Source organism: Puma concolor, chromosome A2 (assembly GCF_028749965.1).
Source record: "Puma concolor isolate L17-30 chromosome A2, mPumCon1.1.hap2, whole genome shotgun sequence".
NCBI classification, from domain to species: domain Eukaryota; kingdom Metazoa; phylum Chordata; class Mammalia; order Carnivora; family Felidae; genus Puma; species Puma concolor.
Window position 1 is genome coordinate 171,026,355 of NC_141668.1, and position 15,864 is coordinate 171,042,218.

Consider the following 15,864-nt stretch of genomic DNA (forward strand, 5'->3'; position numbering starts at 1 on the left):
TCCATCTGGAGAAGGACCTTATCTCTCACGGGCACACCTCGCTTTGCCGCCCTGTGCAGGCACGGCGTTCTCACAAACCGAAGGCGGCGCGGACCCCGTGATGAGCGCGCCCCTCGGCACCCTTTCTCCAACTTGCTCACGCGGAGTCCGTGGCACGTCTTGGCCACTCTCGCAATCCTCCAAGCTTCATCACTGTGGTATTTGCCGCGGAGATCAGCGGTCAGTCTCACCGAAAGCTCAGGCGATGGTGAGCGTTTTTGCAAATCGTTTGTCCTTTAAGGTACGCACGCTGCCTTTTCTTCAGACGTCATCCCGCTGCACACTCGGTGGGCCACGGTGTGGCCTAAACCTAACTTGTATGCGCACAGGAAACCAATCTGCGTGAGTCGTTTTATGGACACGCTTGCTTTACTCTGGGGGCCCGGGACCAAACCCACAGTACCCCTGACGCGTGCCTGTGTGTACAGAGAACTCGGGAGAGCTCAAATCAAAATGACAAATGAAGCCACGAAAACATATTGACACCGACACGGTTACAGAGAAAATGCTCCAGTGGCCAGACGGTGGCCAGACGAGGCTAACGAGGCCACGAAAAGATGCTCTGCCAGCTGAGCCAGGATGGGACCCGAATCAAAACCACGAGGACAGCTAGAATGGGAGTGACAGGCCTGAGTGTTGGGGAGGAGGAGTAGGAACCTTCACACCTGGCTGGTGGGAATGTCACGTGGAGCAGCCACTCTGGAAAGCGGCCCGGCAGCTCCTGTGATGTTAGAACATCCACGGGACCCAGCGACTCCACCCCCAAGTATACGGACGCCCAAAACAACCAGCACGCGTCCAAACACCTGTGTGCAGGGGCCTGGAAGGGTTGGGAGGGTGATGGCTGATGGGGATGGAGCTTCTTTTGGGGTAATGGAAAGTTCTGGAATTCACAGTAGCGATGGTTGCACGAGTCTGTGAATATGACATTCTACATGGGTCAGTTGTACGGTATGTGAATTACACCTCAAAAGAGCTGTTAACAGCAAAAACATTCACAGAAGAAATGCTCCCCACCATTAAAAGCACCCCCCGCCCCCGACCTCAGTAGGAAAACGCGGAGTTCGTAAGATTCTCACACGACGATTCTGCCCTGTTGCCGCTCAGTAACGTTTAACGAAACCCAGACACACAGTCTTGGCAAGAGCTCACCGGACTCCTGCACGGACTGACCCTGAAAAGCGGAGAAAACGCCATACTGTATCGCAAGGTCTACGAGGGCAGTTAGCCTAGAACTTTCCACCAATTCTCTCTCGGATCACACTCTAGGAAAGCCAGCTAGCGGCTAGGTCACAAGCAGCCCCACAGAGAGGCCCATGTGGGGAGGAGCTGAGCCCTCCCGCCAACGGAGGGCGTCGGCATGAAGAGCTCCTCCCACCTGGTCCAGCGTTCAGACGAGGCGGCCCTGGTGGGTCTGTGTCGACCACACCACGGTGTCTCGTGGGAGACGCTGAGCTAGAGCCATGCAGCTAAGTTGCTCCCGGACTCCTGACCCACAGAAATCATGACCTAGTAGACTGTGTTGCTTCCAGCTGCTAAATCTGGGGTAATCTGTTATGCAGCCGTAGCTAACCGAAACAGACTTGGCGTTAAGGCTAACAAACCTGCCTGGGAGCACACTGCCTAGGAGAAAAACCCTAGAAATGCCCCTCACCACAGGGCCTGATTCAAGTCCTCACCACAAAGTCACGAAACGAGCTGCACACCCTTGCGAAGCCCCTGGGTGCCAGGCGGACGCGGGCACAGAGCAGCCCGAGCAGCTGTGGCGCGGTGGCACATGCGGGTGCTGGGCTCACATCGCACCCAGGCCTCTGTCCTCACAGGAACCCGCCACAGCCTGCCAGCTGACTTGTCTCACACCAAATCCTGCACACGTGGGGAGGAGCCTGGAATGTGGGCTCGTCTTGTTTGTGAGAAGAGGAAATCCAGCAGAAAAAAAAGGAGCGCCTGGGGGGCCCAGTCAGTCGAGCGTCCAACTTGGGCTCAGGTCAAGATCTCACGGTTCGTGGGTTCGAGCCCCGCGTCGGGCTCTGTGCTGACAGCTCAGACCCTGGAGCTGCTTCAGATTCTGCGTCTCCCTCTCTCTCTGCCCCTCCCCTGCTTGTGCTCTCTGTGTCTCGATAACAAATAAACATTAAAAAAAATTTTTTTTAAGCAGAAAAAAGGAAGGAAAAAAGTTGACAACTATGGCTCCAAAGATCGCAGAATGACCCTTTCAGGGACTGGCCAGCCTCCACTGGCAGCTGTGAGCTGTGTCATTTAAGAAGCACCGATCGCCATAAATGATTCAGAAAATCCAACTTCTTGGACGTGGCCTCCTCCTACTCCTCGGGCCTTCAGGGAAGACGCCAGACGCCGACCGGGAAGGGGGGACTGAGAACAGCTCCGAGGAAGCCTGGATTTAGGAGAGGCCCTTGTCTTGTTACCCAGGGACAGCCCTCCCCCATCCTCCTCCTCCGTCCCAGGAGCCCCAGAATCCCAGGTCTGTGCCCCAGGCCCGGTCTCCCTGTGGGGACCCCCAGCCTGGCGCTGGCCCACGGCAGGAACGTCAGCTTGCTGCGGCAGGGACTGGCCCGCTCTCTCATCACTGAGCGCATCTGGGCGCCCAAATGAAGCAACCAGAGACGTTTTTCCACGTAACACCTGTTTGGCGAACGCTGCTACCTAGGAAAGCTGGCAACGGGCACTCACCTTCACTGGGTCCCCTCCTCTGGGGAGCGCACGCAAACGTCCATGCTAAGTACAAGCACTCACGTCTTCGAGTGCACACCACACAGAGAGCAGTCACCACACCGAGATGACGCCATCACCCAGCTCCCCAGTCGGGTGCTGATGTGAGGCCCCGGCTTCATTCCTCCAGACACCCTGACCCTACTGTCCTCAGCACCACCCAGCACACACCGCGGACAGAGCGCGGGTGTGGGGATCCCCCGCTGTCGTGCTCGGCCCCAGCCCAGCCTCCTCTTACGTCCTGAGGACAAAGCTAAGAACAAGCACCCCTCGAGTCTCACCGCAAGGGATCTGCACAGGGGCGTCTGATGCCCTCCCCCCTCACCGCCTCGACTCGTTCACTCTGCGCATCCGTCCACACGGCTGGCGGGGGCTCTGTGCTCAGGGCGCGGAGGCAAGGGAAGACCAAGAGGGGGACAAAATGACACGGGGAGCCCGCGGTGGACGCTCTGCGGACGTACTACTGCGACGAACCCACCCGCCAACTCCACTCTCCCGATCCCCATTTCCGACAAGAATGTCGCCCAAGGAGCACCGTCCGCTCCCATCAGGGATCACGGTAGCAGGGCAGACCCCGAGAGGTCCTGGGAGGCACCAGAACCCCCCGGAGGGCTCGTCAAGTACAGATGAGGCCCACCCACAACGTTTCAGAGTCAGGGGTCTGGGGTCTGCGTCTCTAACAAGTTCCCAGATGATGCCGAGGCTGCTGGCTGGGGGACCCACTCTGCGAACCGCAGCCCTAAGGACACAGAAGGCTACGCTCACGCACGCCGTGACGTGGGAATTGCCGTGGACAGGAAGGCGGCTAGTGGACAGAGTTCCCAGAGTGGAGAACAAGAATGAAGGTGGGTGACGGGACACGGCCCAGCTTGGCCGGCAGATGTCTGCCGGAGGGTGAGAAAGGACACGGCAAAATCAACAGGCGTCCCGAAAACTCAGTCCGGGAGGAGGCCAGCAGGGCAGAGAGCACAGGGCCCGGGGGGCCCGGCTGGGGCGCTCGGCCTCATCCATCCGCCTATACGCCCGCGCACCTGGGGGCCGGGGCTGCAAGCGGTGGCGAGGACAGCGGGCCAGCGCGATGCGGCACGTGCGGGGTCCGAGCACCAAGAAGGGGAAGGCTGTCACGTGGAAACGCGTGAATTCACGCAGCAGCGGCAGCAGAGAATCCTGGCAGCCGGGTCCACCATCAGCCCCACACGTCCGCACGCCCCCGGCAAGGGGACAGCAGGGTGGCAACAACAGGTGCCCTCGCTGCAGACTCCAGGAGGGCAGTGGAAGCCAGCCCCGCCAACCATACCTGAGGAGAGGACAGCCCACAGCTGAGGTCTGCACGAGGGTCACAGGCCTCCTAAGAACAGAGCACCGGGCCAAGCCAGGGCCATCGCAGGCAGGGGAGCCAGGCGTGGCCTAGTGAGCTGGGTCTCCAGCCAGCAGACTTCAAAGGGTAAGAAGCCAAATTAGGGGCGCCTGCCTGGGTGGCTCAGTCGGTTAAGCGCCTGACTTCTGCTCAGGTCACGGTCTCACAGTCGGTGAGTTCGCGTCCCGCGTCAGGCTTTCTGCTGTCAGCACAGAGCCCAGTTTCAGTCCTCTGTCCCTCTCTCTCTGCCCTCCCCTATGCGTGCGCGCACGCTCTCTCTCTTTCCCTCTCTCTCAAAAGTAAATAAATGTTATAAAAAATAAAAAATAAAAAAAAAGACGACGACCGCAAACAAAGACACCAACGCAGAAGCACTCTCAGGGCCGCTGGAAAGACAGGTGGAAAGACAGAGAGACTGTAAGGAGCAGAACGTTTGTGTCCCCAAATCCCCATGTTAGGGCCCCGACCCCAGCAGAATGGTCAGGAGACAGGGACTTTGGGAGGTGAGGAGGGTCACGTGAGGTCACGAGGGACGGTGGGACGGACGGTGGATGGGACGGTGGATGGGACCCGCCCCCACCCCCCATGGGATTAGTGCCCTTGTTAAGAGGACGAAGGGACTGGAGTGCTCTGTGTCATGTGACGACAGGGCGAGACGGTGGGGCTGCCGGCCAGAAGTGGGCCTTCCCCAGGCACCAATGCCGCCAGCCGTCATCTTGGCCATGAAAGGCCCCCCACACCCCCCCTCCCGCCACAGGGTTCTATTACTACAGTCCAAGCAAACTAAGACAGAGACCCCCAGGGCACACACAGTAAACAGCCAGTGTTCACAGGGTGACTCGGGGGGAAGAGAGGAGACAAGGAGCAGCCCAGGAGGAGCAGGCCTCTGACCGAAGGCAGGGAGAAGGACACAGGTGGGAACGTGGAAGTCCAACCAAGAGTGCCGGCCGGGAGCGCGGAGTTCCCGCGGCAGCAGCACACAGAGCCGGACATGGCCGCGGACAGCAGTTACTGACGGAATGAGCTTCTGCAGCGGCACCAGGGACCCTGGGGCGGGCGGGGCAGCCCAGCTCTGAACCCAGGTGCTGAGCACCCCGAGCCACCCGCCCACGCCCCGCAGAAAGACGGCCACAGCCAGGAGGGCGGTCCCCTCCACCCCCGAGGACCCGTGTGGAGACAGCCCCGGCCCCCGTAGCAATGAAGAGGGCTGCATGGGTTTAAGATCCGGGTTTACAGCACCGCGCCTCAGCACCGGTCCCCCGCTCCACCGGGCTCTGAAAAGAACCGGGCTCCTTGGAGGGAGGGCTGATTCCAGGGCCAGCGCAGAGAACACACAGGTGAGCCCAAACATCTGGCACAGCAGGCAGCCAAGACGTGTCCCAAAAAGGGGCACAGGCATGCCAAGGGCCCAGGACAAAGCCCGGGGGCGCTCCTGGTGGCCGGTTCTGGAACACGAGTGACAGGGTACTGGCTCACAGACCAGATAGACTGGACTGTGGCCTGGAGACGGCATACACACCCAGGAGCCACATGGAGGCTCAAAGTGCAGAAGCAGGACGCGTGCAGGACCCAAAGCGGATGCAGGAGCAGCTGAAGGGCGGGGGGGGGGGGGGCGCGGGGGGGGGGGGCGCGAAAGCCCCACCACACCAGTGCTGCAGGCCAGGCCCCCCTCGGGCCAGAAAGCCCATGGGCCAACTCGAGGACCAGGGTCCCCGACAGTCTCGAAGCGCCCCTCGCAGGGGGAGGGGGAAAGTGGCAACAACGTGCCGGTGGGACACCCGCCGAGAACACACAACCACTTCCGACCCCACACGAGAGCCCCTCTGTAAGGACGGGCCGTTCTCTGCAGGGCACACAAGGCGTGCAGGTCGGAACGGGTGCCGGCCTTTCCTTGGACGTGAGGAGCAGCGGCAGGTTCGAGCTGAGGACACACGACAACTGAACACAAAGGGGACCCTGAGCTGGGCCTGAGCAGACAGGGACACGGGAGGTGAAGTCACTGGTCTCCTCAGCGCCGGCTCTGCTCTGATCCCGGTGTCACGGGAGCTGAGTGAGGCGCAAAGGAACCCTGTTCTGTTTGTGCAACGTGCTTTCAAGTTCAAAATCTCTTCCAAGGAAAACGGACAAAGTTGCACAGGGAGGTCGGACCCAGAAGCTCCCGCTGCAGTGCAGCTGGGCCCTTCCCTCAGCCCGCCCTCCCCGGGAGGCCCCCCCCATCCGCCTGAGGGAGACACCGCCGGCCGCCTTTGGACTTGGCAGGAGCGGCACCAAGACACTCATGGCACACCTGGGGCTCCATCCGGCAGGCCCAGAAAAAGCACGCGGCTCCTGATCCTGAGGCTGTGAGTCCCAGACCCACGGTGAGTGCAGAGGTCACTCAGAGAGAAAATCTTGGGGGCGCTTGGGCGGCTCCGTCGCTTAAGTGTAAGACTTCGGCCCAGCTCATGATCTCACGGTTCGCGAGTTCGAGCCCCGCATCAGGCTCTGTGCCGGCAGCTCGGAGCCTGGAGCCTGCTTGGGATTCTGTGTCTCCCTCTCTCTGCCCCTCCCCCACTCATGCTCTCTCGCACGCGCATTCTCTCTCTCTCTCTCAAAAATAAATGCAAACATTAAAAAGTTTTTTTTAATCTTTAAAAAATATATAGCATACTTGAAATCTTTTGCACATGTTAATGATTCCATGAACTTCACGGTACCTTTCCCCAGCTAAAATTCTATATTCCTCAACACAAAAATAAGAAAAACATGTAACATAACGCTCACACTAAGGAACATATCACAGTCTGAATCTGTTTAAACATCTTAAAACTCAGTGTGGACAATTTGCTATTTTAATAGTCACCTTAAATTTTATCCAGAAGCTTCCCTTTGACAGGCCCATCCACTTGAGCAGAGAAGGTCCTGTGACAAAATGAATGCTCATTCTTGACCACTTTATTTTCTTAATACTTTTTATTTATTAAAAAAAAAATTTTTAACTTTTATTCATCTTTGAAAGACAGAGCGTGAGCAGGGGAGGGGCAGAGAGAGAGGGAGACACAGAATCGGAAAGAGGCTCCAGGCTCCGAGCTGTCAGCACAGAGCCCGACATGGGGCTTGAACTCGTGAACCGCGAGCTCATGACCCCGGCCGAAGTCGGAGGCTCAACCGACTGAGCCCCCCAGGTGCCCCCTTGACACTTTAAAACAAAGAGCACCACTTCAGTCTGAGCTCCTGCTTAAGATCACCGGACAGGAGCAAAAGCAATTAACTTGTGGTTTGTCCTCCCGATGACCAATTCAAGAATCACAAAAGCACTTTTACCAGCTCAGAATAAGAGGAACTCAAAACGAGAGTCCACATCTACAGATAAGAGCAAAGACAACGGGAACACGGCTGGGGTAGGAGAGTATTAGCCAACCCTGGAGATCAGCCAGGAGAGGGTTAGGACTCAGAGCAGCAGAAGACCCTGGGAGCCCCGTCACCCACCCTCCGGAGGCGGGGGGCAGCTACTGGTGAGGCTCCGGGAGGGGAGCAAGGGGCGGGTCTCTGGCTCACGCTTATCGTCAGGCCAAAGTGCAGAGTGGGGCAGGGGACCAGGGCAGGCTGCCTCAGGCCTGGGCAAAGACAGCCAATCAGGCCGGCGAGGGCACCCCTGTTCAAACGTGGTCAGCCGTCCGCACTGAACCAAGCACGGAGCCCTCCTGCTGGAAGGCCTGCAGTCAGGAAGGACAGGACTGGGGGGGGGGGCATGTCGGCGCAGCTCCCTGGTCTGTGAACTGGAGCCTGTGCTGGAAAGCCCTCCTCCTAGTCACGCCGGTCCTTCTCCTCTGCCCTCAACTGGCCGGGTCTTCAGACACCACACGCCCACACAGAGAGCTGCGCAGGGAAGGCAGCCCCGCGGCTCACAGCCCTGGCGTCTACACAGCAACGGAGACCGCTGGGGCTCTGGGCCTGCCGTATATCCGTGGCGGGAGGCGGCGCGGGGAGAGAAACGTCTGTTCTGAAAGACCCACACGGTGACTATGGCCACACGGGGGCACCCGCGTGGGGAGTGCCAGATCTGGAGCCGAGTGAGGGGACAAGCCACTACCCCGCGGGGAAGCACGGCACCCGCCGAGAGCGGCCAATGCACCTCCAGGAGCTGCGCGAAACGTCAAGACTGCTTGTCACGGCTTTGGAGCTTCGCTAGTTTTAAAGACTAAACTTAACGTGGCCCCCGGAGTAACGTCACGCTGCAAAAGGGGCCAGAACGGGGGCAGCTGATGCTGCTCAGGTAACTTCCCTCCAGGGAGGAGGGTGCTGGGCCAGGCGCTCTCAAGGAAGGCCTCTGCTCTGAGTCTCACAGGGAGGGAGGGCGCGGCCCCCTGCCACCACCTCCACTGCACCCCTTTCCCGGCGCCAGCGCTGACCTGTACAGGCCTTGCGACGGACGAGGGTGCTCAGAAGCCAGGGCCGCGTCCAAAAGCACCCTGCCCACCACCCCGGCAGCCCCAGCTCCAGGGGGCAAGGGAGTCCCACCGGACACCCTCCCAACAGTGTGCCAGGCCTGCTGCGTGGCCCTCAGCAAGCCATCATGAAGAGCGGCTCCGGTGGACGAGTTAACATTTGAGCCCCTCGAGTCTCCGTGGCAAGAAGAGCCACAGGGGTGCCACGAGGCCTGAGTCCAGCTGGAGGAGAGAAGGGTGAAAAACCCGGAGGGCGTGAGGAGAGCTCGAGCGGTCCCAGGAGCCAAGCACGGCATCAGGGACGCCCACCCTACTGAGCAAGCAGGCCAGAGGGCCGGGCCGGGCCCATCACAGCTTACCCCTGCACAAACTCGGTCCCATACAGCCCCGCATGCCGTGCTCTGCGGACCCCAATGACCAAGGGGTCCGGAGGAAGGAGCCCCCACAAGGCAGGCCATCCCAGCAGCAGCCGCTGGCCACCTGGTGCTGCAAGATCCCATGACCTGGTCCATCCACGTAGGGGAACGTCCCTCGGCCGCGAGCAGGAGTGAGGAGCCCACACCCGCTGCCCCACGGACGAACCCAGAACATACGACGGGGGGTCCGCTGCGCACGCGCACGTCCACAGATGAGCGTGTCCGCCGTGCACGTGCACGTCCATCGGCCGCAAGCAGGAACAAGGTGCCCACACCCGCCGCCCCGCGGCCGGACCCTGAACACACAACGCTAAGGGAGAGAACCAGAAACGAGAGGCCACGCGGGGTGTGAGTCCACATTTGTGAAACGTCCAGAACAGGCTCATCCATGAACAGGAAGGGGGTTCATGGGTGTCAGGAGCTGGGGGGGTGGGTGGGGGGTGCTGGGGGGGTGGCTGTTGTGGGCGAAGGTTTCCTTTTGGGGTGACGGAATGTTCTGGAATTAGAGGTGGTAACTGTACCACCCCGTGAATGGACTAAAATCCGTGGGATCGTACTTTAGATGGATAGATGGTACAGTGTGTGCATTATATTGCAATAAAGCTGTTACTGATGAACAAAAACCACAAGACCCAGCACTGCCCCTGAACCCCACCCCCCCACCCCCAACTGTCATCCTGGTCCCTCCTGTGTCCCTCCCCATCCAGCCTGGCCTCCTGTGCCCGCCCCTTCATGGGAGAGCAGATCCACCCACAGTGAGCCACAGGCAGACCAGGGAAACAGAACCCTGTGAACCACTTTAAACACGTCCCTGCAAAACAGCCATCCAGAGCAGCCTGAGCCCTCGGGAGCTCCTGTGGTCCCACAGGTCACAGCCCCCCACCGCCCTAGCCCCACCACAAAGCCCCGGAAGCCCTGTTCCCCAACTCCTAAACAGAAGCTTCGGGTTTTTAAATGATAGAAGTATTATCAGAGTGAACGTCCACGAATGCTCACCCCCACTTGCACCTGGAGTGAATTTCATGCTCTCTGCGCACTAGCCCACGCACCCCCGTGACTAACTGAAGGGAATTCAGGCTGAAGCCTCTCCAGAAATGAGGAAACTGAGCCTCTCCAGAAATGGGGAGACTGCACGATAAAGGCCAGAGCCCCTGACCTCCCGACTCCCGCTAGCAGCACCCCGGGTGCTGTGCACCAGAAGAGGGGCTGGTCCAACGCAGGGGAGAGGGCCCGCGAGGTGCCCAGGGGATGCAGGCAGGGGAGAAGAGAGAATCCGGTCCGGGAGAAGAGCACGGGGCAGAGGAACAGCAAGGGGCGTGCAGGGAACTGAGGGGCGCACCAGAGCCGCATGGGGGCTGCAGAGTGGCAGACGCACCCCGGCACCCCCCAAAATGCAGCAGGTCCTCGGCAAACAGAATCAATGCCATGGGCCGGCGCTAGCGGGAGACACGCTGTGGAACTGGTAGGGACAGCTCGAGGGGACAGAGAAGGCAAGGGAGAGGCTTCTGGAAGTACAACCCTGAGAAAAAGGAAGCAGGAACGTTATTCCCACAGCTGGGGAGACAAAGACACAATTGCAGGAGCATCAGGCAGAGGAAGAAGTTTCCCAGGAGAGAGGCATGGGGCCCAGGACCCGCTCACTCCCAGCTGCAGACCGGTGGCACCCCGCAGGTCCCGGCATTCAAAAGAGGACCCTGGGCGCCTGAGTGGCTCAGTCAGTTGAGCGCCTGACTCTTGGTTGCAGCTCAGGTCGCGATCCCAGGGTCGCGGAATCGAGCCCCACATACCGGGCTCTGTGCTGCACTGAGCCTGTTTAAGATTCTCTCTCTCCCTCTGCCTCTCTCCCCCACTCACTCACTAAAAAAAAAGAAAAAACTCCTAAAGAAAAGAGGACCCCAAAACGCTTTGTATCTGGATCGTACCAATCTCAACGATACGATCGTTCTCCTCACTGGTTGTAAGATGCCACCACTGGGGGAAGCTGGGTTTAAGAACGTGGAACGTCTCTGTTATTTCTTATGGCTTCCAGTGAATCCACGATTATCTCGAAATTAAAAGTTTAAGAACAGAGGCGCCTGGGTGGCTTGGTCGGTTGAGTGTCCGACTTCGGCTCAGGTCATGATCTCACAGTTTGAGGGCTCGAGCCCCGTGTTGGGCTCTGTGCGGACAGCTCAGAGCCTGGAGCCCGCTTCGGATCCTGTGTCTCCCTCTCTGCTCCTCCCCTGTTCATGCTCTGTCTCAAAAATAAACATTAAATTAAATTAAATTAAATTAAATTAAATTAAATTAAAAATTAAAAAATAAAACTTTAAGGACAAAAAGGACAGAGCTCCCAGAGGGAGGGCAGAGTGGGCAGGCAGGTCCCCTGAAGCTCTGCCACCGCCTCCCTGGAGAACCCCTGAAGTTCCCAGCTCCCTCTGGCTCCCACCCATCGGGAACAGAGCACCAGCAGGCATTTGGACCTCAGGGACCACATAGGAAATTCAGCCCTTTCCGATTATCCCTCCCCCCCTTTAAAGTGGCTACTCCACCCACAGGAAGTTATCTAAGGGTTAATCTGCCTTCCACCTGAGCGTGGATTAGGCAAAAGGCTCACACCAGCGAGGTCAGTGTCAGAAAATATTTTCTGAGTCACAGGGAAGGATGGCTCACTCTGCCCGCCCACTTCAGCTACTACTCACAGCCCCGCTGAAAGGGCATGACTGCTGGAGGGCATTCGTCAGAGAAGTCGTGGGCTCCCGGGGAGGAAGCTGAAGGCGGGGACAGTCACGCTGGGGCCGCTCCCCCGCCCACAGGCTTAATAAGTCAAGGAGGGGAAGGGCCACTCCACACCCTGCCACCCAGCAACCAAAAATACCACAAACTCCCCTCCGTTGGAGACCTGGTTTTCCCACCAAAAGCACGGCCACCGTGAGCAGCAGGCAGGTATCCCAGAACTCTGAGTCACGGAAGGAACAAAACTCAGCCTGCCCCCTCCCCCTTGTCAATTTCCCCAAAAACCCATTTCTGAGACTGGACATTCCCAGTGTGGGTGGCTGTGGCTGTTGACACTTCCTCCTCCAGATGCCCGGCCACCGCCTCCGGGAAGCCACCCACACCTCCCCCCAGGGTGAAACCAGCAGCCCTGCCCTCTAGGACTAAGTCGGACCATAAGTGCACTTCTGTGCGTATGAGTCACCTACCTCCCTGCGTTTGTAGGTTTCTGGAGCAGAACGCTGCCCAGTGCCCTCTGCGTCCCCAGCAGGTGCTTGCAGAACGGGTAAATCAGTGAACAAATAAGCCCCGTCATCTCACACATGCGGTCAGATGAGTAACGTGACCTTCTGGAAAGTTAACTCACCAACCGGTCCATTTTCCTAACATTCATCACCGAGCCGTCACAGAGTACGAACCCTTCCAAAGGTACCGCCTCCCCCTTCCCACAAGAAAGCACAATCCCTCGGTAGGGGTGCGGAAAGGCCACAGGCATCACTACAACGCGGTGACAAGCGAGCGGCTGCGGGCCACTGCAGGATTTCACTGGGCCCTCCTGCCCGCTGGCCCGGCAGTGGCACAACTATGCCAGGAACGGGCCTGCTCACGTCAGGCAGAGCGCCGGGCCAGGCGGGCAGCACAACCCTGTCCCCTGCCAAACGAGGTCGAGGCCAGTGAGGGAAAGAGGCTCTGCAGTTCAGAACCACCCACCAGTGGGAAGCCAGGTCCTGCCAGGCCCAACACAGAAGGGCCTATTTACAGCAGGTACGAATCGCTGTGGCCTTGCTCCGCTCCAAATAAAAGACAGCGGTGGGGACATCGTGACTGTCTCCGGATCAGCTTTCACCATAGTGTCAAACGCCTGGAGAGGGGCCCGCAGGGAGTTTCCTCACTCTGCCAATACTCAAGAACACCCATCTGTAAGATGTTCGAGTGTCAAACACAGCAGAGTGCCCCCCCCCCACTCCCCAATACTTCCCAAGGGGAAAACTCAAGTTCAGGTAGAAACCTGCCCCCACACGTTCACAGCAGCTTTATTCGTAACCACCCCCGCCACCAGGAAACATCCCCCGCGTCCTGGCACCCCCCTGCCAAGGGGGAAAGGAAAACACGGAATAGGACATGGCAAGAAAAAGGCGTGACTTCGGATACCCACAGCAACGTGGATTAAGTCTCAGAAATGCTCGGCTGAGAGAAAGCGGCCAGAATCCACTTATCTAACTTCCTGGAAAAGGCAAAACTGCAGGGATAGAGAGATTAGTGGTGGCCGGGAGGAAAGGGGCGAGTTGGCAGCGAAGGAGCAGCAGAAGGGAAGGCCGAGGGGCGAGGGATCCGTCAAAACCCCCAGAGCTGCGCTGTGCTAAAGAGAGCGGCCGTAGTACGTGGGAGCCACCGCGGGTAAAAACCAGTTCCGTTTCAAAGAACGCGCTGGCCAGCCAACTGGTGCATGCCGAGCGCTGTCACAAGGGCCGAGAGAGGCGGAGGCCCGTGCGACGGTTGGAGTTTTGAAGGTTCTCCCCGCTCGCGCGTCGTCACCTTGGACGTCTCCCCGCCCTGCCCCACTGCTCCGGCCGCCGGCCCGGACGGACGGACGGACACACACACACACACACACACACAGACGGGCGCTGCCAGCCGGAAAAGCCGGAGCCCGGGCTCGACCCCGCCTCCGGCCGCAGGATAAGCAAAAATAGAAAGCTCCGGAGCGCGCGCGGCGGGCTGGCAACCGCGAAACCCTACGACCGCGGAGCACCCGGGGCCGGGAGCCAACACCCGCTCCCGGGCGGTCCCAGCGCTCCGACCCCGCCCCTGGCCGCGACGTTTCCAAAAACTGACACACACGGAGCGCGCGTGAGGGGCGGGGCGCGCGGGCTTCCCCGCCGGGTCCCCCGGAGGCCCTGTCTCCCCGCGAGGCGTTCGCGCCAAAGGGCGCCCCCACGCCGCCCGCCCGGGGGGCCCGCCGCGCCCCCCCGCCCAACGGCACACTGCCCGGCCCGAGCCGCCCCGGGGCCGCGGACACCGCGCCACGCCGCCCACCCCGCGCCCCGGCGCCCCGCGGCCGCCTTGGTAAATTTCCGCTCGGCCTGTCATCTTCCAAGGGTCACTCGGCACCGGGGGACAGCGTGTCTCGTGCCCCAGGTCCGGCCGGCCCACCCACCCGGGACCGGGAAGCCGGGACGTCCCGTTTGCAAGGGTCCGGCCAGCCCACCCACTCGAGAACAGGGGGACTAGAAAACCCGGCGCGGAGGGAAGACAGGGCATCCCCCAAACGGAACAGCCGGGCACACTGACAGCGCAAAAAATAAACTACCCCAAACAGAAGGAAACCCCGGTGTCAGCGCACACACCGCGGCACGGCCGGCTCCCCCGCCGGCCCGGACCCCCCACCCCCACCCCGCCGCGGGCACCGGCAACGGCAGCCCCGCGCCCCGCCGCCCGGCCCCGCAAACGGCCACGGACCCGCAGGGGGGTCCGCGGGACCCCGGCGGCACCGTCGGCGGGCGGGCGCGGCGCGCCGCGGGGACCCGGGGCCGGCGGGCTGGGGGACGCGGGGGCAGTACTCACGTAGACCGGCAGCGGCCACGGGTAGACGGCGGGCTCGGCCCCTACGGGCGACTTGAGCCTCAGCTCCAGCTTCTCCCCCATGTCGGCGCGCGCGGCCGCCGCACCATGCTAGTCGGGCGGTTGGGGGAGGGGCGCGGCGCCGCCGGCGGGGGCGGGGCGGCGGGCGGAGGAGGGCGGGAGGGCGGGAGGCTGAGGGGAGGGGGGGGGCCTGGCCTGGGCCTCGGCCGCCGCCGCCGCCGCCGCCGCCGCCGCCGCGCTCCCCGTCCGGCCCCCGGCTCCTCTTTGTGGTCACAGGCCCGGGGCCTCCAGCGCCGCCGCCATCTTGGGCCGGCGTGAAGCGAGCACAATGAGCCGGGGGCCGGGCCGAACCATTCGCCGCGCGCGCGCGGGGGGGGCCCGGCGCGAGGAGGCGGCGCGCGCCCGCTGCCCCGCCCGCCGCGCCGCGCGCGGCCCCCCCGCAGCCCCGCCCCGTGGGCTCGCCCGCACGCACGCACGCACGCACGTCCTCGGCTGCCCTCGGCTACCCACGCCAGCCCGGCGCGGGGACCCGGGGAGACCCCGCGCGTGTGGGATGACAGGTTCGAGCCCCGCCCCTGGAGGAATGGGGCCCGCCCCCCGCGCCGGCAGTAAAGCCGTAATTCCTGGTTAAGTAGGAGGGTCGGCCTCCGGACCGCCGCCGCCGCCGCTCGCCGCTCGGAGTACCCGACTCGCCCAGCAAGAAGGCAGCTTGTTGAGTACCCGCTGGGCGCGGGGCCGGGACACTCGTTAGTGACCAGGGGGAAATGCCCTGCCCGCAGGGAGCTGCGCTTTCCGAGAGGATCACCCAAGAGCGTGCCTAATCTCCTGCGTCCACTACAGTACTCCACATGCGGCCAGGAGCTACTTTTCAAATCAGTGGACTTTAGGTAAAGGACGTGGTTACCCGCCATGGCGTGGGTGGGCCCCGTCCAATCAGGTGAAGGTCTTTAGGAGGAAATAAGTAAGCTTCCCCACAAGGAGGGACGTCTGTCTGCAGTAGTCTTCAGACTCCAGTTGCAACATCAGCCCTCCCTGAGGTTCCAGCCTGGGGGGCCCGCCCTGGAGATTTGCGACTTGCCAGCCCCACCTCCGAGTCCCGTCACCCAATTCCCTAAACTAAAAGTTCATATGGATCTATAACGTGTACATACACTGAGCATATGCACACCTATGCATTTATGTGTGTACGTATATGCATGTAGTATATGTGTAAGTAAGTCTATTTACAGGTGCGTGTGTGTGTGTGCGTATATGTATTATATATGCATACAGACGAGCATCCTATACGCACGTGTATGTTAGCTGTGTATACCTATATATATGTGTGTATATATGTATT

At 60.8% G+C, this 15,864-nt stretch overlaps 1 protein-coding gene across 3 annotated transcripts in view; it reads right to left on the reverse strand.

The window, feature by feature from the left end:
• DOT1L (DOT1 like histone lysine methyltransferase) overlaps nt 1–14,670 on the reverse strand; it is a 63,982-nt gene extending 49,312 nt beyond the window's left edge. The window contains exon 1 of one of the 3 annotated variants that reach the window (XM_086699605.1): nt 14,508–14,670. In XM_086699605.1, coding sequence (XP_086555731.1) covers nt 14,508–14,588 — 81 coding nt within the window. In that variant the 5' untranslated portion in view covers nt 14,589–14,670. The remainder of the gene's footprint in view (nt 1–14,507) is intronic. The other 2 variants (XM_086699604.1, XM_086699606.1) reach the window with 2 other exon arrangements.
• Between the last annotated feature and the right edge of the window lie 1,194 nt (nt 14,671–15,864).